The sequence below is a fragment of the Oreochromis niloticus genome, linkage group LG10 (genome assembly GCF_001858045.2).
Source record: "Oreochromis niloticus isolate F11D_XX linkage group LG10, O_niloticus_UMD_NMBU, whole genome shotgun sequence".
NCBI classification, from domain to species: Eukaryota; Metazoa; Chordata; class Actinopteri; order Cichliformes; family Cichlidae; genus Oreochromis; species Oreochromis niloticus.
Window position 1 is genome coordinate 18254848 of NC_031975.2, and position 25698 is coordinate 18280545.

Here is a 25698-nt window from a genome sequence, read left to right on the forward strand (position 1 = left end):
TATCTTTGGCTCGGGGAGTCACTCAATAAGATGATGCAGCTTTGCAGGCTGGTTTAAAGTTAAAGTGTGTCAGAAGAAAAACAAAAAGCACACACAGATGTAACTGAGATATGTGTCAGCATTGTGATTCTCTGTCTTTTTGCTCATTCTCTTTATTCATCGTCTTTAACACAGGCAGTAATTATACAGTAACAGCGACACTGGTGGTCTGGTTGATGTAGAAGACAGTGACGATGATGATGATGCCAGCAGTGGTGAAAAAGAGCCAAAAAGTCTGATTGTTTTTGCATCTCTGCAGCCTCGCCAGATGACACCTCTCTTTCACACTGATTCAACTTTTTTCCTCATTTCTGTCATTCCTATTTTCTGTCTTTCTTACATCTTTCTTTTCTTTGTGATGTTTCTTTTAAAAAAAAAAGTGCTATGACACAACTGACGCCAGTAAGCACCTGAAGTCCAGTCCCAGATCCTGCTTTGACTAGCTGGAAGATGGAGATTGCGGGACAGGAGGAGGAGGATAAGGAGGGATGGAAGCACAGGAAGGAGGGAGAGGGAGAAGGAGTGGAGAGATAAGGAGGTTTAAAGAAGGCGCTCCCCTCTTAGTGCTGGATCCTCCTGATGGACTGAATCTGAGGAGTCTGGGCGTGGGAGCCAAATTCACGGTAACACTTGTACTCTCCTCCGCGACAGTCGCACTCCATGATGTATTGGTGGCCACGGTAGCCAGGGTACTGGTAGCACACAAAGCTGCAGGAAAACACGCACACAGACACACGCTTGAATCAGGTAAGCAGTCAATGCTTTCCAGTGGCTGTGTGTTTGTCAGCTGTGTGAAGGTGATCTAAAGTGACTGTGAACTTACGCTCCACTCTGAATCTGCATGGATCCAACTTCGTTGTTAAACCAGCCCATGGCCTGCAGGGAGGGGTAATCATCACACATCTCGAACTGACGTCCCATCATGTTCTCCATCTCATAGATGATCATGCGGGAGTCCTTGTGGTTCTGTGCAAAAGAGAGGAAAAAGAAGTCTCAGCAGAATTTGAGAATAAGCTGATGTCAGCTAATGGCCGTTATAGTGTGTTGTGTTAACCTACAGCACAGCAGATGGGCCTGAAGGAGATCATTCTCTCAATGCGGTAGGAGTTGCTGCCACTATAAGCCTCAAAGCGGGGGTAGTCTCCCTTCTCCAGGACGAACTGTTGGCCGCAGAAGCTGGAGTGCTCGTAGCCCACCCAGCTGGAAGCCAGAAACAAATGAAAAGAATAATGAGCACAGCTTCTATCTAAACCACCCAAAATCTGAAGGAAAGACACTCGGTTTTATTTTCTTTAAACAGTTTGAGGGTTTCCAGAAGAGCAAGGAAGCTCATCAGATACGTACGCGCCGCACTCCACCTTCAGGGAGCGGATGTTCTCCATCCCGCACTCCATGATGTTCTGGCAGCTGGCGGTAAACTCCATACGCCTGCCCTGGAAGTACTCCTGATCGTACACAGTGATCTGCAAAAAGCAAAAAGGGTACACTGAGTACAGCCTGAATCAGATATTACTGTACATAAACTAAAAACTTGTGCTGCTGCTTGCATCCCTGCAAGATGATGTGTAAAGGATATGCTTACCTTCCAAGGGCCCATGGGCATGGGGTTTGTCAAAGCCATGTTGTCCTCTTTTTCAGCAGTACCTGCAAAGTTAAAAAATACATAAACAGTCGGGAAAGGATGTGAGAAGGTCAAAATCAAAAAACCTGCAGCTCACTGTTTGCTGTGCCATAAATTTAAAGCCCCAGTTTGTCACACCAGGCTTCAATGTAAGCCTTTAACTTCAAGCCTCCTGCTCACTCTTCTTTGCTGTTTTCACTTGTTTTAAAATGACTTCCTCATATTATAGTTAATGTAATAAAACAAAGTACACTGGCTTCCTTCTGTTCTCGTAAGACCACCTGTTGTTAGTTGGACTGTTGCATTAGAGGCCTAGGCTACATTACATTCATAGACTGGGAAACTGTGCTGTATTGGTAACTACTTTAACAACTTGGACCTACCCAAACTGGTGAGCTGTGTGTCGCAGGGTTCCACTGAACAGTGTGCGGAGGCAGTGTGAACGGGGGGTATATATACACCCACGGGTGTCAGGGGCCGGGGGGGGCAGGCATGCCTGGACTCATGTCAGCACTTTGCTTTGGACTCCATTGTTTAGCCACAGAGGGGTTAACACGCAGACACACAGTGATTCATGCAAACACAAAGAGGACCCACTGCTATACTGCGCTACATACACCTCTGTGGTAAATCTATATGTTAGGGGGAAAAAAGAGAGGGTGGCTTTCCACACGAGCATGTGGGTCTATTATGAGATAGGCCCACATAAAAATTCAGCTCAGCGGTGAAATACTTTATGTGGCTGTTTTCTTTGATTTTCAAAGTCATGGTACAAAGGTGGAGGATTAGCAACAGTCTTGTGCACACCACTGGATTCACTAAAAAGCCAAGTGATGTTTTCTGTGATATCAAGTGACATCAGGGCAGTGTGATTAGCGCTACTGCCTCACAGCAAGAAGGTCCACCGGCTTTCTGTGATGGCATGTTCTCCCCGAGGCAGCGCAGGTTCTCTCCGGGTACTCCTGCTTTCCCCCAAAGACATGTGCTGGGGTTAATTTGTGATTACACTATAAAAATTAAATAATGGTGTTAGCTCTGTCTGGATGTACCCCGCTCTCTAGCAGCTGGGATAGGCTCCAGCACCCCATGACCCTCAATTGTATAAATGGAAGAAGAAAATGGATGGATGGATCGAGCGATATCTCACAGTTATTACTATTATTAGATTAATCAAACCAGTATAGCCCTGTAATAGACTAGCAACCTGTACAGGGTGTAGCCAACCTCTTGCCATATATCAGCTGAAACAGACTCTAGACCCCTAGATTAAACCACTCACACATAGCTCACACTATTGAAATTCATTGTTATTAGGTTGTCCTCAAAACTATCTGAAAAGCTTCCAGTTGATCCAAAATATTGCAACCAGAGTACAGGAACTAGGACGAGATAGCATGTTTCTCCCATACTGGTCTTGATGCATGCTCAGTTGTCCAGGTAAGTAAATCCCAGAAATCTGACTCTGTTAAACTGGTGGGAGTGGGTCTCCCACTGAAAATGCTAAGTCCATTTGAACAGAATGAACTTTCCAGGTTCTCCCATATTGGCTTCTCCTCAGTGGCTCCCTGTTAAATCCAGAATCAAATTTATATCCTATTTATTTATTACTACAGTATGACTCATAGGTGTGCGTCTACATGTTTCTTTTTCCACACTGTTAACATTACTACAAGTGCAGTGCGTTAATCAGATATGAGAATTTAGTTGGTCAAGACTCTGGATCAACGATATGAATGCTGGATTTGAAACAGGAAGGTGCTGACATTGTTGGAAAGCTTGAAATCCCAGAAAAGCAAAGCTCTCCGCTTAACTGTTTCTATGTCTAATTCTATTTTTATGTTTTGTTATGAACGGCAGTAGCTATTTCTATTTTCAAAATATCTCTAAGACTGAATAAATCAACAGTAAAGGTTAACTGGGGCCAGTGGCACCAGTTCAAAGGCCTGATTGGCAGGACTGGCAGTGCTTTGGCATTGACTGGTGAGCTGCAACTGGCAGCTTCACTTTCAGATAGTTTGGTGCAGTTGGGTTTTATAACACAAGGGGAATATTAGACAAATTGATCAAGAGATTAAACAGACAGACTCTTATTTTTAATACTTTTATTCTTCCCATTAAGCAAAGCATGTTATAGCTTTTTAGACTCTATTTACATTTATTCAAAGTGCCTGAATTATAAATAGTTTTGTTTACATCATTTGTTCCTCATTGTGTCATTAAAAAAGTGAACAACAGAGAGCGAAAACAGAGCGAGCAGCTGGTACTGTTCCCCCTTCTCTCTTCTCTTGCTGCTCTGAACAATAAACATTTAGAAATGGCTTACTGAGGTCAGCACATTGTCCAGACTCTGTGTCTATGTGTGCGCGCGCGCGTGTGTGTGTGTGTGCATTCATGTGGATGCCCATGTAATTTCCTGATTAAGCCTATGACAGAGCAAAAGCAAGATACATGTGCACTTTTTACACATAATACCACAGTAGGTCCATTTCTGTGAGCTTATTTCTGATCAGAGTTGATTTATTGAGGTCTGAATGTAAGACGGGAAAGGGATATATGAACATGTGAGCGCGTGTTTCTGCTGATGATAGCAGCAGCAGCAGCAGCGCAGACTTGACAAAGAGACGAGCAAACTCAGCAGGCTGATGTGAAGAGCCTGCAGTGTCCATATAGTCGACTCTGTGTCACATGCACAGATATCAAAACCTCAGTAGAGCCTTCAGTAGACTCTGAAACCACCTGCTGTCAGCTGTCAAAGACCCACACTTAACAGCCCCACAAAAAGCCTGCATATTGAGTGCTAATTACAAAGAAGGAAGCAAACACCTACAAATCTCCTTTGATATTTTTTGAGTGAAAAGTTTTGCCTAGAACATATTTTTCCAAGCTGGGCTTTTTCCAAGCATGAAACCTGGATATTTTAGATTGGAAGTCATTTTATTCCACTCAGCTGAATCTTAAAAAATAAAAATCTGTAACAGAAATTGTCTCTGCAGTGAATCCTGACTGCCTCTAGGGTGCAACATTTCCATATAAACTCTGAGTTTAAAGACCTTTTTAATATTAACTCAAAGAATGGTCACAATATTAACAACCCATCACGGTGAACGTGCACAAACAGACTCAGGCTCCTCCTGGATCAGGAATCTTTTATACTCTAGTCTCTCTGCTGGCATTTTTGCTGCTGTTGTTGTTATTGTGACTGCTGCTAAACTGCCGTTACGGTTGGTTTGGCACCGTTATCATCACACACAGAGTCACTGCAGAGCTGTGATGGATAGTCATGTGTGACTGAGATCTCCAGTGAGTCATGCAGAGACTTTACATGAATCAGCAGAGAGTGAAAGGAAGACAGAAATAGGATTAAACCCACCCAAGAATGATTTCATTTTTGCCGGTTAAACATCTGAAAACATCTGTTGTTGTTGTTTTTAACAGTAAAGTTCTGATAAATTACAGCACATTAGAGCCACATTTTATGTTAAAATGTAGTAGGCTTAATCAATGTGAGGAGAATTATTTAGGTATAATTGCAAGACATGCAGAGCTGGAATAAGTAGATGCATCATTTCTTAAATAAACCCATAAAAAGCATGCAATTAAAATATTCTTGGAAAAGTTTTTTACCTACATAACAGAACTAAAGTTGCAGAATCCCACAGTTGTGTTGAGATAAAAGCAGGACTTTATTTTATACTGATATTTTCAGTTGTGAAAGAAATACTAAATATCATATTTGAATAGAAAGATCTATAGTTCCTCAGTATGTCATCATATGGGGGGTCAGGGGGTTTCTTTTACAGCCACTGTTAACCACGTTTCATCAAAACACTTTGTTGCGAAGAGTGAACTATCTTCTTAACTGCTTTGCACAATGGAAACAGATCATGGTCCTTCAAGATGCCCTATCTTTCACACAGTGCAGCAGCTCATTCTGTGTTTTCTTCATCCAGACTGATGGTTTCTCTTCTGCTCCGTCTTTTCCCTACAATTTTTCCAGATGTAACATGACATTCCAGTCCTCCTGTTCTCATAGTGCGTCCAAAGAATCTTGCTTCTCTTGCTTGTCTCTGATGTTCTTCATAGGGATCTTTTGGTGTTTGTTCTTTTAAAGACTTCTTCGTAAGTCAGTTCAGGTCTATGATATTCACGTCTCTGCTGCATTGATAGTCTCAATAGCTTTCTAGTTCATTGTCCATGCTTTGCTTCCATGTGTAGGCATCTTCGACTCTTTCTTGTGTTGAAGGAAATTTGTCAGTTAAATTAAATGTTTGCTAGTTTAGATTCACTTCAGTTTTATTTATATAGCACCAAATCACAACAGTATTCACTTTAATGTGTTCTATATTGTAAGGTAAACACCCTACAATTATACAGAGAAAACCCCAACAATTAGATGAGCAAGCAAATAAGTAAGCAAGCACTTGGCAACAGTGCGAAGGGAAAACTCCGTTTTACCAGGATGTTATTGCAACCTGAATCTTGATTTCATGCAACGATCTTTCATCACTGCTCACACCAGTACCCAAATATTTGAATTTGTTGACTTCTTGTAGACTGTGATTCTTTGATGTCTTTCCTTTTTGAAGAAAAGTCAGTCAAAGTCAATCTTTAAAACTGTATTACTGTACCTACATTATAATCAGCCCAGTCCTTTCTGGCCACTTAAAATATATTTATAGAACTATTATCCTATATTTGTTGCAATTTCTGCTGCCTTCTTGTCCAGATCACTCTTTAAAAAACAGATACATTTTTAATGTCAATGATGCTTGCTAGCAGGATAAAAAAAACGATATATATGAAATCCACTTTGCCACAAAATGATTGCACCTTCTACTTTGTAAGGGTAGTGTTGTTTGTGGGTCAAAAGACGTCATATGATTCATGGGAGATAAGTTTCACAGATTATATATTTGGCAGTTGCTTCGGCTGTTGGTTTTAATTTATTTGGGAATCAAAAATTTGCATTGAAAAGTTAACAGTGAGCGTGTGTCTGCTGCAAACAAAGGTTCACTGGAGAAAAAGTGTGAAACTATAAAAGAGCATAATGTGGAAAGGTTTGTTCTTAATTGGCGTACTTTATTTACAAGCGGCATGCAAGCGAAAAATAAAAACAATGCATTGCACTCCAGAAATCGATATTTTTTTTAATTTATTTTTGTTATTTTTTGGTTAATATTGAGGCAAATTAGTTACTCTGGCAATTAGCCATTTCCTGCAAAGCAGCAGACAAACACAGGCCTGCTGTTCGGTTAATATCTCCCCTGCGCCATCAACAGATAATCACCTCACTAGCTGCAAATATCGGAGACGTTTTGAATCAATCAGCTGTTTGTCGCGCAGATTGCCGCGCGCAAAGCTCGGTTTTAGCGCAGACTGTGCGTAGAAGCACCAGCCGCTCTCTGCGCCACTGAGACGCTCTCCCTCCCCTCCTCCTGCACCTCGTCAACGGCAACAGCCATCTGCCGCCTCTTTTAATTTCAAACCCAGCAGATTTTCCCACAAACGTCCGGCTTCACTTGACAGAACGCAAACTGCGTTTGACGCTGTGGAGGACAGCTCGCTCTCCGCACGTATTGCGCTGGAGCAGGAAGACAGCCGGGGGAACATTTCGCACGCGAGACTCCGTCTGCGGAGACAGGCTGTGGGAAAGACGAAGCGGATTTGAATTAAGCACCGGATAACAGGCAGCAACTCTGCATCCTTCGGTGAGGGAGGGAGAGGAGGGAGGCAACTGTTTTGTAGCTATCTTGGAAGCCCTGGGTTAGGAGAGGGGGGAGGAGGAGCGGAGAATGAGCTATTCTTGCACCAGCAGAGGCAACAGCCAGGACCCATCAAGCGCTAAGAAGCCCGCCGGTAGTAATCCAGCCAGAGACGCCGGAGGCACCGACAGCGGCACAGACAGCACCAGTAACGGCAGCCCCAAGCAGACGGCGGCGATGAAAGTGAAGAAAGGCTGCAACTCGACCGACGTGGGGGTCCCGGTGACCACCGAGGAGCAACTGCTCGCCAGCACTGTGATCACTCCGGAGGATGTTCTTGGCTTGCAGAAGATCACAGAGAGTAAGTTCAGTGCTGCTGCTGCTGCTGCTTGTGTTGGTAGGTGAGTGGGAAAAGGGGGACAAAGGTGCTCTTGTATGAGTCATGCATCACGTCATTATCGTGTCCCCTTATTTATGTAATCCATACAGGCCCTATTGAATAAGCGTTATTGATAAAGCGTCACTGGAGGTCCACTCTCCACTGAGCTGCTGGTGTACGTTTTTTGACGGTTTGTGCGCAGACGAGCATTCAGCTCTCTCTGATGGCATCTCAGTCCTGCGACCTGTGGAGGTGCCAGCCTACCACTGTAATGTGGAGGTTAAGCAGTGGAGGTGGGTGAATGATGTTTGAAAAATGTGGTGCATGCAGACAGCGTGCGCGTGAAGATGTTGAACCGGGATGAGAAGAAAGACTGGACGACCCACTCTGCATTTTAATCTCTGTTAAATTAAACAAGGAGTCTTAGCTGGAGACGCTTGGGTGACCCAGGGGTCATCATTCAAAGCAGTCTGTGTGGTTTCTCTGCTTCAGTAAACATGTAAATAAAACAGGAGGAAAAGAAAAAATATCCCATGCTAGTGTACAAGTTGCAAAATGTAAATATGCTATAACAAACAAGCTTAAAAAGAAGAATGAAAACTATATAAATGCACTTGTTATAATAAGCTATCCCTATTGCTACCACTGTAGTGAGCGTGTGCAGGCAGTATTTTGCTGTTTAAGCTGAAGCCAGTTTTGTCAACAAACAAGCAGTGTATAAATGCAGGAAACATCATGATCGACCCTCTGTAGTCACATTCGCCTACTGTTAGATGTTATTCTCTTTAGGTACTTTTAAACTCATGTGCTTATTCCTTTTCATAACCTTCTGATGAGAAGTCTGCTTATGACATTAGCCTATTACTTAATGCATCTGTTTTTTTAATTATGTCACACCTCTAAATATCCGAGAAGCAGGCAGGAAGCTCTTATGTTCACAAGAACTCCTACATTTATCACTAACTCGGGTTTAGTTAGCTAACAGGTGGCAGCGGGACGTTTGACTATTTAAAGGCCAGTGTAATACCTCACTTACACAACATACTTGCATTACATACTGAGTGTGATAACATGCAAATGCTCCGTGGGATGTTTTCACTGCTATTTTGAAACTTGCATGGGGATTTTTAGGCTCACCTCTGCATGTTCAGTTCTTCTCTATTTCTCTGATAGCTTTCGTGAGCAGCCCAACATTTCACATGTACCCGTGAGATGCCACAAGCAATACAGTGAGCACTTGTCATTCCACTCCTCTCAAAAATATTCCTACAGTGGAGGAACCTCCACCTGTCCTTTTCTCTACTTTACTTTTCCTTATTTGCTTGTTTCGCATGAGATTAACAGAGGACGATAAAGCTGTAATGATGAATGGGTCTTTGCTTGTCCAATCCAATATAATCACAGCTTACTGAGCTTTGGGAACATCCTTTGGCTCAGCTTGCTCACAGCCATCGAAAACTCTCGTAGTTTCTCTAATTGTCCATTAATCGGTCTATTATTAGACACACACTAGGGTAATTTCAGCTTTGTTTTGACTTCATCGGGAACACGTGTGCGCATCTTTGTGTTTTTAATCGGCAAGTCTGTGATCCCATAAGTGAGTGTGTGATGTCTTGCTGCACAGGGACACGTAGGCGAGCACCATAATGATTCTGACTCCCACGCCGGACCCCGTTATGGTCTTGGAAACTCTCACTTTCCTATCTCGCAGCGTCATAGCTGGAGGCAAGAGGAGGCATGTGTGAATCACCACAGCAACGTGGATACACGCTTGAGTCACTACAGCAACGTGAAGCATCTCCCCTTGGTTACAGCCAGCGGAGCGTGCATCATCTCTGTTCTCCCACACACTTCCTCCTTGCTCTCCTCGCCTCCTCTCCCATGTTAAACAGTGTAGGTGATGGATTGTATGGACAGAATCGGATATGCGTACACTCACGCTTGCTTGGCCTCGTTTTTGGTGGTCAAACCAAGCAGGAGACATCCTGTGCTCTCCTGAGATGTCACAGCCACCGAGGCCCTTCTGTTGTTTTGTGACTTGTCAGTATCTTTTTTTTTCTGCTGCTGCACATTCTTAGTGGCTGAAATTGATTCCCTCTTTAAGTGGCATGGCAAACCAGCACAGCCAGACTTAACAACAGTTTTGAGTTAAAGAGGTTTTTGTTGTTCTTGTTGTTATTGAGTGGTTTGAACCTGTTTGGAGCTCTGACATCCCACGGGCGGAAACTTCAGTTTGTAGCTTTTTTTGCAGCGTAAAGATGTCCCTAATCGTTTTGCCCTCCATCCATAATCAAAGCAAGCTGCTGAGACTGATTGGGATTTGCACAGACAGAACGGGCTTTCTACTCAGTTGACTGATTTGATCCTGATTTTGTTCTTAACCGAATCCTAAACTTAATCCGTCGAGTCAGCATGGAGCCTCAGAGCGGCAAGAAAGGCCCCCCTGCTGACACTGTGATTGTGTTTTGTGTCTCATGGGGAAGCAGCTAACTGCTATTTCTGTTGTTTTGTTTAGCTCTGAAATAAAATTGAAAAAACACATCATTTTGCAGCAAACACACTGAAAAACTGCCCAATATTCTCTTTCCCAGCTTCTTATATGAGAGGATTTGCTGCATTTCTTTCTATATTATTGGAAATCAAAATGCTGTATTTCTTAATTATTACTTTTGCAGTGTAAAAAAAAAAGGAGAGAGAATATACATTCCTTAAATTGTCAGTTATTAAGTGATGAAACTTCTTACTGGAACTTAATAAGAAGTTAATAAGTTCTATAAAATGTTGCAGACACTTACATACATTTCTGGTCTCTGTATTTCAACACTTTAATGTGAACATTTAGCCTCCCTCTTGGTTTTTTAGAGGGAGGCTTTTCATGAGAGGGTGACATGCTAAATTACTGTATAATGCCCGCAATCTACATCCATAAAGTTACTGGGTGTAATGCACAGACAGACTCATTCAAATTAGAAATAAACTCACTGAAACTGAAGCACATGCATCTTAGATTGGCCACACTTCACACCAGGATATTGTAGTGTAAAGATGTTTCACTGAAAAGTGCAACAACAGTTTGAACACACTTTATTTCAGTGGCTCAGTGAGTGACTGTCAGTGAGGGGAGCCTTGCTAGAGGCACATCTGTTGATCAAAGTGGGCACATATCAAACTTTAAGCCTCAGCAAAATCCAAACAGGTGTTTTTTGTAGAGCTACATGTATCACCAACATGTAGTTGTTATGAATGGGAACAAATTGCTATAAATGTGAACATGTTATTGCTGTAGGTGGGGCATTTTAACCTGGGTGTCTATGAGGACTGACTTGCTTTTAAGGCTAACCTCAAGTGGCCATTGGAGAAACTGCAGTTTTGGCACTTCTGTGAGGACACTGCATATAAAAAAACAGTCACAAAGAAAGGCAGCGAGTTGTTATTACACAGAAGCAGCAACTGCATAACGTCACAGTTTATTAAATCTATTACACACCCATGCCATGTCTGTGGTTGCCAGGCAACACAGATAGTGTCACACATAAAGAAAGTTTTGTTGCTTTAGATTAGATGTTGTTGTCCTAACATTAAAATTGTGCTTTTGTAAGGTGTTATAGGTGCATTAATGCTACAAGTGGGTCATTTTAGCCTGTTAATATGTGGTTGCTAGGCGATACAATTATGTCATAATATTGAAAGTTGAAAGTTGCGCATTGAAAGTTTTGTGTATATAACACACTAATTGTTTTGGTTGTTACAAAAGTATTAAACTCTGAGTTTATGGACTGCTTCAGTTTGGTGAGTGCAAACATTGTAGTGGAAAAACTTCCTAAATAGCTGCAGAAATGTCTTCATTTATTTTAAATTATTGTTGGTTATTAGAAGACTTAGAGGATACTAAACAACATAAACCAGTCCTGCCGACTTGAGTGAGTATTTGCTTTGAGTTTAGCAGTGGCAGTGTGACCGTGCAGAGCATTAGTTCAGTGAGGATAAGCTTGTTTTAGCTGATTGGCATCAGCTGTTTCACATTTGGGCAGCTCAATAGCACAGGCATTAAAACACTGACACCATTGTTACTCCGATGATTATACTCCTGTAAACAGCGTCCGTTACCTCAGCTCTCCACATCCAACCTCCTCTGTATTTACTGATATTTTATAGAGTGGATTTAATGCTCATACATGTGTTATTAAAGGGGGTTAACAAATGCTCAGGTGCTGCTTGGAATCTTTGTGAACTTTCTCAAAGGCTTTTCTGCCCCCCAATTTTTTTGATAACAACGACAAGAATGTATTTTTAATGAATCTACAGGACTAGAATCATAACTTTAGTAAGAAAACAGTCTATTGTGCTGGTTCTAACGTTCTCTGTTTCCAGCTTCTGAGATGGGATGATTTTGCTGCTTGACTTTATCATATTATAGTAAATTGAGCATTTGAGGATTTTGGTCTGATGGACAAACAAAATAAGAAGCTTGTTCTGATCAAACAGCTAATTAAGAAAGTGATCTGCATAGGAAAGATTGGGTGATTTAGACAGCTTATAGTGCATCATTGTGGTTAATAATTACTCATCTATTTCCTAATAAATCATAAAAAGAATTTAAATGCCTGTGGCTGGATTTCAACTCTTTGCGCATGTTGGGGCATCTTTTTAAGGGTGGCACAGTGGTGTGGTGGTTGGCAACATATCCTCACAACAAGCAGGTCCTGGGTTTGATTCCAATGACTGGCTTGGGTGAAGTTTGCATGCTCTCTACATTCTCCCGGGGCTTCAGCTTCCTACCCCAGTCCAAAGGCTTGCATGTTAGGTTATCTGGGGGTTCTAAACTGGCCATAGATGCAAATGGTTATCTGTCTCTCTGTGTTAGCCTGGGATAGTTTGACAACCTGCCCAGGGTGTACCCTGAGTCTTGCCCAGTAACAGCTGGGGATAGGCTCAAGCCCAACTATGACCCTGAACTGAATGAGTAGAAGAAAATGAAATGGATTTAAAACATTTTTTAACTGAAAAATTAAATAATACAGTTTTATAAACTTTGCCTCTACCAAAATTGAATATGACAGGTACTTTTTCACAGGAACCTGAGCGATAGTTCTGGAGCATTGGTCGCTGTCTCATCCTGTGGATGACCTCCAATTCTGCAGCCAGTAAAGATCTGACGTTTTCTGCACTCCAAACTCAGTGAAGTGGAATTGCGGCACGTGAACCACTTCCCCACTTGCTGCAGGTTTTGGTTTGAGTGTCTCTCCAACACAAAATAAAGCCTGCCAACGTCAAATGACTTGAGTCAGTCGAACTGTAGGATACAGTCCTCCCTCGAGGATGAGTGGATGATGGGTTGAATCTAGTGTTAGGGTTTCTTATACAGACAACTTCGAGCCATTGAGAAAAAAAAGGTAGGCTATATAGTAAAAGTGCATCTGGTTTTACATTGTGTTACATATGGAAATAGGTTTGGTCAGCTCTACGCTGTGATGTTCATTCATACTCATCGATAGCACTAAAGTGGTTTAATAAGTATAACTTCCTGACTATCTTAAAAGCACTGACTGCACTGACATTTGACAGAAGCAGTCACAGAAATATGACCGTGTGAACCGGCCTGTGACCTGTGAAGTCTGACCGAGGGATGATTTGAATAAACGTTTTTATAACCCACAAGCTCTGTTAAACAGTGAGAGCTTAAACAACCCACCTTAGTCTTTTGGTTTGTACTATTTTAACAGTGCATCGGTGCAGGTGGGATGCAGTTAAATCCTCCGTTCTATAAAGTTAAATGAGGTAGCGGGTGATGAAACCAGTCCAATTTTGTTTGCCTGCGGAGCTCATTGTAAGATAATGAAGATGGGCCGTGTATTTAGAAAACATAATGCACACCTGTTGGTCATTTGCAGACAAAATATAAGAAACTTTCAGATTTATTTGGATGAATATGACTCAATATTTTTTTCACATAGTTATAAAACATGCATTTACTTTAATACGTGTATTAAACAAAGGTTAAAATTGCAAGCTGTTATATTTATTCAGATTTTTCTTGTTTTCTGATTTTTCTTTCTTTCTTTAGTTATTGACTTAATATCGGCTATTAGCAAAATTAAGCTCATTTACATCTACCGTCCCTGGGAAGACCAGATTATGTTTAAATATGTTTAATCACATTGTTATCAAGATTGTAAGATATGAACAACATGGCTGACTTAAGTTTACTACAATGTAGTACAATGTTTTTGTAAATACTACATATATAAAATGCATTTTATTTAGTATAATAAAATGGGAAATAAGTGCAGAGGTTGTACAACTGAATATGATAGCTATGACCACCTTTATTCTCTAACACAGCCTGAACTCTTAGTTGGTTTTCCTTTTATTTCTTTAAGTAGTCTTCAGTAATAGTTCTCCAGGCCTCTTGAAGGACATTCAGAGCTCTTCTTTGCTCCTTCTCTGCTTCAATAATGCTGATATCAGGGCTCTGGGGAGGCCAATCCATGACTGATAGTGTTCCACTGTGTGTTTTTCTATCCAGATATGCTTTTACTGCACCAGCAGTGTGTTTCTAGTCATTGTCGTGCTGAAAAATAAAGCTGTTGCCAGTCACGTGTTTTCCAGATGCCTGGAGGATGAAAATTTGATGGTATTTTTTCATTGATTTTGACAAGATCCCCAACACCACTGGCTAAACTGCAGTCCCAAACCATGGCAGAGCCTCCAGTGTGTTTTACAGATGTCTGGAGACACTCAATGTTGTACCTCTCTCCTGATATCCTCCATACATACTAATGATGATAAATGTACACATTATGTAAGGAATTAAAATTTCACATTTGGATTCATACCTCCATCAGACCTGTTTATACTGATTTTAGGTCCAGGTCTTGTGTAATGGCAAACCTCAGCCTTTTCTCCCTGTTTCTCTCCATTAAGAATGGCTTCTTGACAGAAATCCTTCAGCTGAGACTATTTTCTGACGAGGGTGAACAGTAGATGGATCAACTGAAGGGCCAGATGTATCTCTCAGGTCCTGTGTCAATTCTTTGCTGAAGTTTTTCTTATTTTTTTTAAGTATGTAACTTTGAGATACTGCTCAAAGTTACATACTGAGACTGAGTAATGATGACATGTCACTTTTGCACATCTCCTTCCTGTAGCTTCACATCTTTTAACAGATATTACATCATCACATTGCAGGTTCTGGTCATTCAACAGCTGCAGTCTCTTTAGCACACTCGTCTCTTCCTGCCTTTCTCTTCACTGTCCTTACAGCACACCTGCTTTGTCATCCCAATCTCTCTCTCACACACACACACAGTTTTAGCCCTGCCCCCTCTCTCTAATGATTAGTTGGATTTGCCTTCATACGAGTAACTAAACCGGATTAGTCCATGTGAGCTGAGTTGGGCCTAAGTGCCTTCCTCATCCCACCTACGTAACCAGCAGATTGCTGCTCACTAGACTACAAAGAGGTTGCTGTCATTTTTTTTGGCATTCACATGTATTATTATGTACTCTAAGTGCAGGATGATGCCCGATATTTTTTATGGCAAAAGCTTTTAAAGAAAAAAATGATTTTTATAAATTTTAAACTTTAAGTCAGATAAAATGTAGCTATTTGAATATTTATATCTAGCATGTCATCCAAAAAAGGAAGAAAGTGAGCAGTTAGTTTTTGACTATTCTGATCTAATAATCATTGCTGTGCAGATGCACTGTGCAGACAACGAATGCATCTCTGTTCATGCAGTATTTAAAGTTCAGGCTGGTTCTGGTTCAGAGTCTTACTTTTAGGTCAGTTCAGCCACAAGTTTACAGGTTTTTCCTCTTCATGTTTTTTTATGTGGCCTCTGTGGTCTTTCAGTGAAACAAGCAGCAACACATGATGAGAAAGTCTTTCCCCCCTTCAGCTGTTGCACAATTTCTCAACACTCGTTCTCTGAGAGATGACATGACATTTGTCACATGACCAACCATGACACATTAAACAGGCCTGTTTGCACGCTTGTAGAGCTTCTTCTTCTTTTTCGTTTTGTTGATTAATTGTCAAAATCATTATCTGTCACCTACGTTTTTAAATTTGTCGGTCTTTTTGTTGTGACAGTTTTTGCTGTCATTTACAGGAAAAGGTATTTCAGTTTAACGGTGCTGTTTAAGTGCTGTTTAATGAGCAAGGCTAAAGAAAAAACATAAAATGGAGCGATCCATCAGCATCTAAAGAGGGACACGCTGAACTAGATACCATTATTAGGTTCAGCTGTTGTGTTTATGAGCCTTTTTATGTGCCACTGATACTGGAAGGTTCCTTAAATTTGTTCTGTCCCAGTGTTAACTGGGTGAACAGCTAAAACAAGCTCAGGACTGTGTATTTTGGTGTAACTGGGCCACATGGCGCAGTATGTGTTGAACTGTGAACCTGACCCAGTCCGACTCGGAGCTGCTGATCTCTGCAGGGAATGTTCACGAAGACAGACATCTGAAATCACCTTAAATTAAGATTATTAAATTTGCAGCACTATTCTGGTTTACTGTAGAAGGCATCTTTTTCTGTATGTGTGTGTGTGTGTGTGTGTAAGTATACTGCTGATTGAGGTCACTTTGGTAGATTTGGTGTTAACTTGCTAACCTTGCTCTAGCTTTAAAGGCTTTTATTAAGATATTATCCCAGATTCCTTTTAATATTAGAGCAAAAAGTCGTAGAGCAGTTACTTTGTTGGAGGTCTTGACAAATGACCTAACAGTTTACATCTTCATAAAAACAATTCATCCTGTTTTGAAGATGCTGCTTAAAATTATTGCATTTTTCCTTTATCCATCATTATGCCTTTCTGGCACAACCGGGCCCACCTGTGAGGATATTTAATGGAAAACTCTCTCGGGGTGTGAGGTTTCCTCACTCCCTGAGGGCCAACTCTTTCCTGGATCTGTTGCTGCTCTCTGATGCAGTTGTTTCCACCCCCTCTTTGCTCTTTTTTCTCTCTGATTTTTGGTGTCTTTTCATGTTTACCTGTGGGGCAGATGGCCTGGTAGATGTTAAACTTACCATGCCTTAACACAGCTTGAATTTTGGAGGGAGGGACAGTAGAAGTGTTTTGGCCAGTAAATTAAGAAAAAGAATAAGATAAATTGTTTAATTTGATGTAACTCAAATAGTAGATAATATTTTGACACGTGCATATTTTAGACAAATCATTCCAGTAAATTGTTTCAAATTCAGAGTGCCACTTCAGATCCCTTTGACAAAAGACTGAGTCAGCATTTGCTTTATGTTAGCTAACCCTGCAAGTGGGTGAAAATCTCAGCTCACTGTGGCAACTTTTCCTCTACAGCTTTTTTTTCTTTTTCTTGAGTCTGAGGCTTCAGACTGCTCTAAATGCTCTAATTTGTTCTCTTTAATATTGGAGAGTAAATATCCCTAATATGTGAGCATGAAAGCCCCACCCACCTGCTGGTCAAACCTAATATTTGCAAGTGGTATCTAATCAGAGCAAAGTTGGCCTGAAGAGAGAAGAAAATGAGCTTAATGGCTTGGTATGGATTGGGTTGAACTGAAGGGCAGTATGTGATCAATGAGCATTGTTCCATACAAAGTTATTCTACAAGAGTCCAAGAATAAAAATATAGATCTGAAAATGAAGTTGATAGATCCCCTTTAAACCCACGATTCCTAAAATGTGGGCTGGTGAACAAATAAAAAGGAAATACTTCATCATCCAAACAGAGCCTGTTCACTGTGTGTATCTTTTCTAGTATTCATGTGTGCAGTGAAGCTGTAAAATAACACGAGGACATACTTTAATATCAGCACGAGGCATCATTCGTGTGCACGAATAAGATGCACCTATAAGCAGTGGGAATAAGACACTGAACGCTCTGATCGGCACATTTGTTGTCTTGTGAAAGACGTGAAGTGAGAAGCCACTGGAGGATTTTGTTAAAACCAGCTGACATTTAAGTTTGAGAAGTGGTTTGCAGATGAGTTTCCTGTTCCCAGCAGCAGAGCGAACAGTCAATGGTTAAGGTTTTTGTCATCTTTAGCACGTACCATAATTCAGTGTTGACTGCGGTGACCACTTCACTTCTTTGTATTCACTTAAATTTGATCAGTCACACAAACGCACATACGCACAAACTCTAAAAGCTTGGGACATGCTCTGTCTGGAGGTGTTCACAGCCCAGAAGAAGAGCTGGCAGTGATAAACTGAAGTCTGCTGGCAGCTTCGGTTCTTTCTGGGAGCAAGTTAACCTCAGATGGCTCTGTGTGTGTTCCTGTCTGTGTGTGTTTAAGGCAAAGTGAGATCGTACACTTGTGAAAGGACACTGAGCCACAGACAGTCTCACACAACAAATCCATTGTCTTGCTTTCAGCCTCATTGTCCTCGTGGGACTTAATTAGGAGGCTCAAAGGTAACTATTAGCAGTAGGTTAGCAAAAGGACAAGGACAACACCAGCTGTGGCACAACAGACTACATTATACACGTGTGCAGCAAACACACACACAGACACACAAATGCAGATCTGCTAATAAAAATCCCACACCTTGCAGGCACAAATATTGCATGTTATTAATTAAAATGATGTGGTTGCCGGGAGTGTTTATGCTAGTCTGGTTGTTTCATATGTGTGTGTGTGTATGTTGAGGTGGTTTGGATGGTCAGGTGTTGTGTGGTACTAAATGGAGCCGGGTATGCAGAGTTGATGTGTTTAGAAGAGCCGACCTCAGCATTCAGACTGACAGAGTAGCAAAGGCATCACTGTGTCACAGCGAATAACGTCAGCTCTGTCAGGCGCGCTCACCGCATGTAGTAAATGCAGTTGACAACATGCTGCGACTTGGGGGTGAGGCTCTTCTTTGGGGGATGCTTCATACATAAACATGAGGAATAACACACGGGGGTGCATTGTGAATAATCCTCCATTTGGGATTAACGCTGAAATAAACAGACTCTCAGGCTCCAGCTTAGTAAAGTTCTCATCCTGACTGCTCCAGGCCAACACGTTAAACCAGGTACATTCACCATGAAGTCACACTGATGAACTACTACTAAGCTACCAGTAAATATGTAGGTTATTTTCGGTTGATTATTTCCAACTAGATTCTTTTATGTGGGGGCAACTTGTTAAATGTCAGTTCAAAATATATTTTCTTTTCACTCTTTTCACTGTTTTTTTACACACTACAGTCGTGAGCCCCTCATTCCTTCACAGTTGGATAGGAAAATGGGAAATAGGTCCAACGATTTATTAAAAAGTGCAAAGATACATTGAAAGACATTATATAAGGTCAGATTTGAATGCATTGGCAGTGTGTTTGGGATCACCTGTCACTGTCTCTGCTTCTGTTGTCCTCCACTTGTCCACTTTCCTCATTTTTTTGAGGATGCACAGCCCACCAGAAGAACAGCATTCTTCTAGAAATGGTCAGGTGCAAGGACTGGACAAAAAATGAGTGAGAAAGCAGCCAATGTCTAAAGAAAAACTTTGAAAGACCTTCAGACCTGAAAACAACGATGAACAACTGTTTTTTTTGTTGTTGTTGTTTTTTTTCGTAGGTTGTTGCTCATTCAGTGGGCGTGTCAGAAGCATTACCTAAGACGCAGCGTTATGCTCGGAATCAGCATCATAAGACAATACACACAGTGACTCACCTACCACAGGTGTAACATCTGTGTAACATGAAGCAGCATTCAGTGTGTGAAATGCTTTTGGTATGTTTGGTTTAAACATAGCTCTGGTTGTGTGGAAACCAGAGTTTAGACACAACTCTGTGTCTCATAGGGGGTCATATGATTGTTGGGTTTTTCTCTGAATGTATTATTGTAGGGTCTACCTTACAATACAAGGCGACTGTTGTTGTGATTTGATGCTATATAAATTGAATTAAATCGAATTGAATTGAATTCAACTCATACTGCCTAAACTTTGAGTGGAAGCACACTGACCTCAGATGTGTTATTTGGTGTTGGAGATATCAGGCATTTCTAGCTGTCAGTGTGTTATGAAGAACAGCTGGTGGGCTGATTGGTCAGTCAGAGCTGCCTCTTCAGCGATTAATCATCCCCGAGGCAGCGGCAGTGTCCCCACTGTTTCACTGCAGATTTGAGCAGGCAGATGTGGTTGGCTTATCGTCAGCTGACACAGCAGATGAGTGTGTGTGTGTGTGTGTGTGTGTGTGTGTGTGTGTGTGTGTGTGTGTGTGTGTGTGTGTGTGTGTGTATGAAAAGAGCATGCCCATCAAGAGTAACCGCAGAACATACAGCGACAAGTGCCAATCTGTTAAGATCAAACGAGGCAAAGGCTATGCTAATAGATGAACATAGTGTGACGTCTTTTAAACTTGCTGTGTAACTCTGGGTTTCTGTTTTGGCTCGTCAGGCCTTCAATGATCCATCCATTAAAAAAATTCCCATCATCATACATGATGTATGTTATGCTGCTTTTGGTATGAAGCAACAGAGCAACGACATCAGTTGTCTCATCCCCTCAGTACAGCCGATAGGTAGATGTTACAGTTTCGCCTACCCGTGGTATCGGATCAGCCAGGAAGCAGGAAGTGTCTGCTCTGCTGGGGAAGTCTAATAAGCAGTGACACTGCCTGGTAAGGGCAGGAAGGATTAAGGAAATAAAAATAACTCACTTCTCTTTCTTACTGGGTGCTTGTGGGTGTTTGCTTGCAATTGCAATTGTGAGGAAGTGGCTCCTCTAACAGTTTTTCATCAGGATTTGTGCCAACAATGCAAGATCGGAGTTTTTTAAGACATTAGTCAGTTGCTAATAAGTAGAAACTGAGCACATGTAAATGATCCCTTTCAGTTGTGTGTTTATGGAGAATTGGCTCTAATAAAACACTTGAGATTACACCTGGCTGACTGTGGCAGTCCTAGTTATTATTAAAAGACTAAATGTTTAGTGTTTAAAGTTATGCTCCAATTCTCCAAAAGGCACCACCACAAACAGTGGACGTGACACCTAACAAACATTAACCAGCTACAGCCGCTTGTGTTGGTACACCTGTCAGTCAGCGGTCATGTTCCTTACTGCTTAACTTTAATTGTAAAATTGAAAATGAGACAGAAGCGGTTTTGTACGAGGCAGCAAACGCCCTTTTCTCTGTTCTAAAGTTTAACTCTCTGTGGTTTTAGAGACAAACTCAACTTGACCTGTGAAGAACAGCAAACTCCTTTTTTTGCACTTCTACACTGATTTTGTTTTACTGCCTTGGAGGTTTCAGGTTGATTAAAATAACCTTTTACTCCTAAATAAGATGAGGAAACACACATCTGTCCTCCCCTTCCATTGCTACTTGTGAGTTTTTAATACTCTCTGCTTGCTGAGTCTCAAAAGGTATTGATTTTCAATACCCAGACATACTTCTTTCCTTAAGATGTATTTAGCAGGGAGTAAACTTCCTGCAAATTCTCATTTTTGTGTCTAATCTATAACTATTTTACCTCCTTTCTCTCGCCTCTCTCAGATTATTTGTGCAGCCCAGAGGAGAACATTTACAACATCGACTTCACCAGGTTCAAGATCAGAGACATGGAGACCGGCACAGTGCTGTTTGAAATCACCAAACCCCCGTCTACAGGTCAGTCATCTGTCTACTGCATTCCTATATTGTATTTAACCTAAATTTGTCATAAAAAACACTTGCAGGAAATGCATTATTAATCATAAGCACAAAGTATTTATTATTTTTCATAGAAATGAAAAATAAATATTCTTTACATTAGGAGATTTCAAAGTGAGAGCATTGCTGGGTGGGTTGACAATGTGTTTTGTACTTTCTTTAGTTTGAGTAGTGATTTGACCTATTTACCTCTAAAAACACTGTCAACCACAACCCACCCTTTTAATCTGTCATTTCTATTGGTCTTTACTTCAGATAAAGCAAGTGAGAAGAGGGATATTGACCCAAATGCCGGCCGATTCGTCCGTTACCAGTTCACCCCTGCGTTTCTCCGACTGCGGCAAGTTGGAGCCACGTAAGTGACAATGTGTGTGAATCTTTATTGACAAGGACACGGTTAACAAAGGAAAGAGTGAACCTTGTCTGTGTGTGTTTTTACTTCCAGTGTTGAGTTCACAGTCGGAGACAGACCGATAGAGAATTTCAGGATGATTGAGAGGCACTATTTCAGAGAGAAGTTGCTCAAGAGTTTTGACTTTGAGTTTGGCTTCTGCATGCCCAGCAGCAAGAACACCTGTGAACACATCTATGAGTTCCCACCTCTGTCTGAAGACATCAGTAAGTCTGTACACCCACTAGAATATAGTCTCTAGGTCTCGTGGAACAAACAGCATGCACACATGCTGTTTACCTTCTTTCTGACCCTCCCTGAGTCTGGGTTTGCTGGAGGTTTCTTCCTGTTAAAAGGGAGTTTTTCCATCCCACCGTTGCCAAAGTGTTTGCTCAAAGGGAGTCATGTGATTGTTGGGTTTTTCTCTATTTTCTTTCTATTATTGAAGCATCTTTACCTTACAATATAAAGCACCTTGAGGGAACTATTGTTGTCATTTGGCACTATATAAATGAAATTAAATTGAACTTTTAAGGCTTTATATGTATATCATAGAAAATCATCTGGTCCTTAGCAGGTCTTAATCAAGTAAGAAGTTCCATAGGGATTAATATGCAAGGAGAAGCCAAGTACTTATAATAAAATGCACTTGAATAACTGATGAACTGCAAATATTAGCACCTGTATAAAAGCAGGGGTTTTGACAGTTTGCAGGTCTGGGGCAATCAGGTGTGTGTTTGCACAATGCCAAGGAGGAAATCAGCAATGATATCTGAGAAAAGGTTGTTGCTGCTCATCAGTCTGGGAAAGAGTTTTAAGGTCATTTCCAAGTCGTCATCTGAAGTCCATCATTCAAAAGTGAGAAAATGTATTTACAAGTGGGAAACATTCAAGGGAGTTGCTAATCTTCCCAGGCGTGGATGTCCCAGCATATTTACCACAAGCTGCAATGCTTAGATAAACTACAGAGAACCCAAGAACAGCATCTCAGACTCTTTCATGGTAGCACAAGGCATTCATGAGGCACTGCTGTCTGAACATGGGCAAAAAAATTCCATACTCCTCAACCAATTTGAGCCACAGAGAAAATTGTTTAATTTTGGGTTGGGTTTTTTTTTTTTTTTTCACAAAAGAAGTCCATAAATCTTGTTCAATAAACTTAAATGTGAGACCATCTGTCTGGTAGCTGAAGCTTGGCAAAAACTATGTCATGCAACAGAACAATGATCCCGAGCACAGCAGAAAACCTACAACAGAATGATGGAAAAACAAAAGAATCAAGGTGCAACAATGGTCCAGTCAAAGTCCAGACATCAAAATCATAGAAATGCTGTGGTGGGACTTTAAGAGAGCTGTGAAAAAACAAATGACTTCAAACCTCAATGAACTAAAGACGAGTGGGCCAAAATGCTGTAATCTGCAATACCAGGCATTGGCCAGTGCGCTTGTCTGTTGGCCAGTGCCTGGTATGCCAGATTAACAGTCCAGCCCTGCTCAAAACTACAACTGGCAACCTCATGGTGGCAATAGAGGAGAAGCCACCAAAGCTTCCTGAGAATCAAGAAGTACCTGGAAGCTTTGGCGCTCAGGAAGCTTTATCGAGTAGCTGCTGAGATATTTCATTGTCAGCTTAAGTTGGGTGGGGAGTAAACACTCAAAAATACTTTAGCCTATCATGTATTGTAATGACCAATAAACTAAGTAAATGACACAGTTTTAAAATAAACAACATAGTGAATTTACTACAGGGCATATTTGTCAGTCAAACAAGTGAATTGAGTGAACTCAGTGTGTTTTGAATACATATTTACCAGTTGTTTATGTATTTAAGTCACATTATGTTTAGTTCTTTTCAATCATTTCTGTTCTGACCAGACTAGATTAGGAGCCGGTCTTCTAAAAGCTGCAATGTTTTCTGTCTGCTTGCAGTCAGAGAGATGATCCTGCACCCGTATGAGACGCAGTCGGACAGCTTCTACTTTGTGGACAATAAGCTGGTGATGCACAACAAGGCAGACTACTCGTACAATGGCGGGACGTAGAGGTGGCAAGCTAACAGGAGAGCAAGCGGAGTTATGGACTAAACCCGAGGGGCGATCGAAATACACCGGTGGGGTTAACATCCTGTTGATCCTGCAGTCCCTCTCCCTCTATCTATCTCTCTCCCTCTTTCTTTTTCCTTCTGAGAGGATGCCGTCAAGAAAAGGCCCACACAGATGTGACACTTATAATCTGTGAGTGTGTCTGTGTGTTTGTGTGTGTGTAAGCACATCTGAGTTTATCAAAGCCTAGCAGGACGCGCACACACACACACACACACTGATGCACACAGCTCAGTGTGGCGTCGCTGTAACAAAGTGTGTTTGTAACATGATAAACTTGCAAGTAAGAAACTTCTTAGGAATTATCAAATGGTTTTTGCTCTCTAGCCACGTCATGAAGTGAAAAAAGAAATTACTGGTAGAACTTATTTACATGTTAGGGTTTAGAAACACATCTGAAAATGTGTTTTTAGGACTTAAAAACAGTTTTTTGGAAATCTGTTCTCAGATTCAGTGAGTCTGTGTGTTTTGTATGCGTGTGTGTGTTTGTATGTGCGTGTGTCTACCCTTGCTTTTGGTGTCTTTTGTATGATTGTCTGTGTGTATAAGTTTGAAGCATGATTCATTTAAATGTCAATAACGTGAACATCTGGTTGGCGAAGTTCAAATAGATTTCCAAAACCTTTTAGTGCATATTCTACAAAGTAGGCAGTAAGTAGTTATTTTGTATTTATAATTCCCTTCCCTGCCCCTTTATTCCTTTTAGTTCTCCAGTCATGTGACCTGTATTAACCTTAAGACGTTTGTGTTTATTGTGTCTGCTCAAAGCACAACATTTTACAACAATCAGGAAACTTATAAAGACGAGCTGAGCTGATATGAAATGTACTTTGTCATCTGTGCAAACTCAACTGTACTTCCAGCCCCATGTTTTGTTGTTTAGGTGATAAAGAAAACTTCAGAGAAGTGCAAATTGTGTGTTTCAAAAGAGACGAAAAGGAAAACTTGGGTTAGCAAATGTTCATTTTCACCCTGAAATGTTCTGCAAAAAAGAAAGGATGAGGAATGTAGCAGCAGTTACTTAAAGAACAGGTCACCCTTAAATCTCGTCCATTCTGTTGTTTCTTCCTGCAGTCGTTCCCGTCATGTCTTGTGTGGTGCGAATATTTTCTCTTTCTCAGTTTTTTTTTCTTTAGTATATTATTTTCTGTCAAATTGTTTTCATTCAGAGACATTCCAGCAATTTGGACCCAAGTATGGTGATCTAAACACAGGATTGCTCCATACTGTAATATGCTCACTGTGCTTTTTGTCTGTTTGTGCTGAGACACAGCCTGACTCAAGAGCAACTACATAGTTTCCTGCATTTTTTTCCTCATCACACATTCATCACACACAATTTGATGCACTAGAGATTCATATTAGTTCATGTGACTGATGATTTTAATGGAATGGAAATTACTCAAATGTACCTGCTGAGTGTTCAGATTAACAGAGGAAATTGTGGACATGGATCGATTCAGACTTACACTGCTTTGTTGATTTGGTCCTGCACAACAGACAAAGTATGAAACATTTATAATAGTTGTGAAATGAACAGGAGGGGACTCAGATTTGACTTAATCAGAGATTAAGCCGATTAACTTGAATGTTATTTAAAAAAAATGTTATACCGATATGTAGAACAGATTTATATATGACTGTGACTCGTGCAAATTATTTTGAACTCGGGAAGTTTTTGACAATACAAATGTTGGTGTGACTGAAAAAAGTAAAATAAAGGACTTTTTGAAATATCACTGTCTTGCCTGCTTAGTGTGTGTGTGTCTGTTGGGTGAATGAAGGTGACATAAGTGACATTCAAGTAGTGCTTTATTTCTACAAAATAGAAGTGGGTCACAA

The 25698-nt window shown here is 41.0% G+C and overlaps 2 protein-coding genes across 2 annotated transcripts; one reads left to right on the plus strand and one right to left on the minus strand.

Annotated features, from left to right (window-relative positions):
• Positions 1-100: 100 nt before the first annotated feature.
• On the minus strand, positions 101-2082 carry cryba1b (crystallin, beta A1b). The gene is made up of 6 exons (XM_003446970.5): positions 2044-2082; positions 1622-1683; positions 1384-1502; positions 1098-1239; positions 863-1005; positions 101-747 (listed from the first exon to the last, which is right to left on the minus strand). Exons 2-6 carry the CDS (start codon positions 1658-1660, stop codon positions 600-602), a joined length of 591 nt encoding a protein of 196 aa, XP_003447018.1. The 5' UTR covers positions 1661-1683; positions 2044-2082; the 3' UTR covers positions 101-599.
• Positions 2083-6830: 4748 nt separating this feature from the next.
• unc119a2 (unc-119 lipid binding chaperone a2) lies at positions 6831-25593 on the plus strand. Its single transcript, XM_003446898.5, has 5 exons — positions 6831-7723; positions 21208-21321; positions 21619-21718; positions 21809-21981; positions 23684-25593. Exons 1-5 carry the CDS (start codon positions 7453-7455, stop codon positions 23794-23796), a joined length of 771 nt encoding a protein of 256 aa, XP_003446946.1. The 5' UTR covers positions 6831-7452; the 3' UTR covers positions 23797-25593.
• The last annotated feature ends 105 nt before the right edge of the window (positions 25594-25698 follow it).

Excerpts from the sequence above, each read along its gene's own strand:
- cryba1b (XM_003446970.5), bottom strand. The coding sequence starts at position 1,660 with ATGGCTTTGACAAACCCCATGCCCATGGGCCCTTGGAAG. Across the intron at positions 1,006-1,097 it reads TCAGGCCCATCTGCTGTGCT|AACCACAAGGACTCCCGCAT; the intron begins GTAGGTTAACAC and ends TCTTTTGCACAG. Across the intron at positions 748-862 it reads ATGCAGATTCAGAGTGGAGC|CTTTGTGTGCTACCAGTACC; the intron begins GTAAGTTCACAG and ends GTTTTCCTGCAG.
- unc119a2 (XM_003446898.5), top strand. The coding sequence starts at position 7,453 with ATGAGCTATTCTTGCACCAGCAGAGGCAACAGCCAGGACCCATCAAGC. Across the intron at positions 21,322-21,618 it reads CACCAAACCCCCGTCTACAG|ATAAAGCAAGTGAGAAGAGG; the intron begins GTCAGTCATCTG and ends TCTTTACTTCAG. Across the intron at positions 21,982-23,683 it reads ACCTCTGTCTGAAGACATCA|TCAGAGAGATGATCCTGCAC; the intron begins GTAAGTCTGTAC and ends GTCTGCTTGCAG.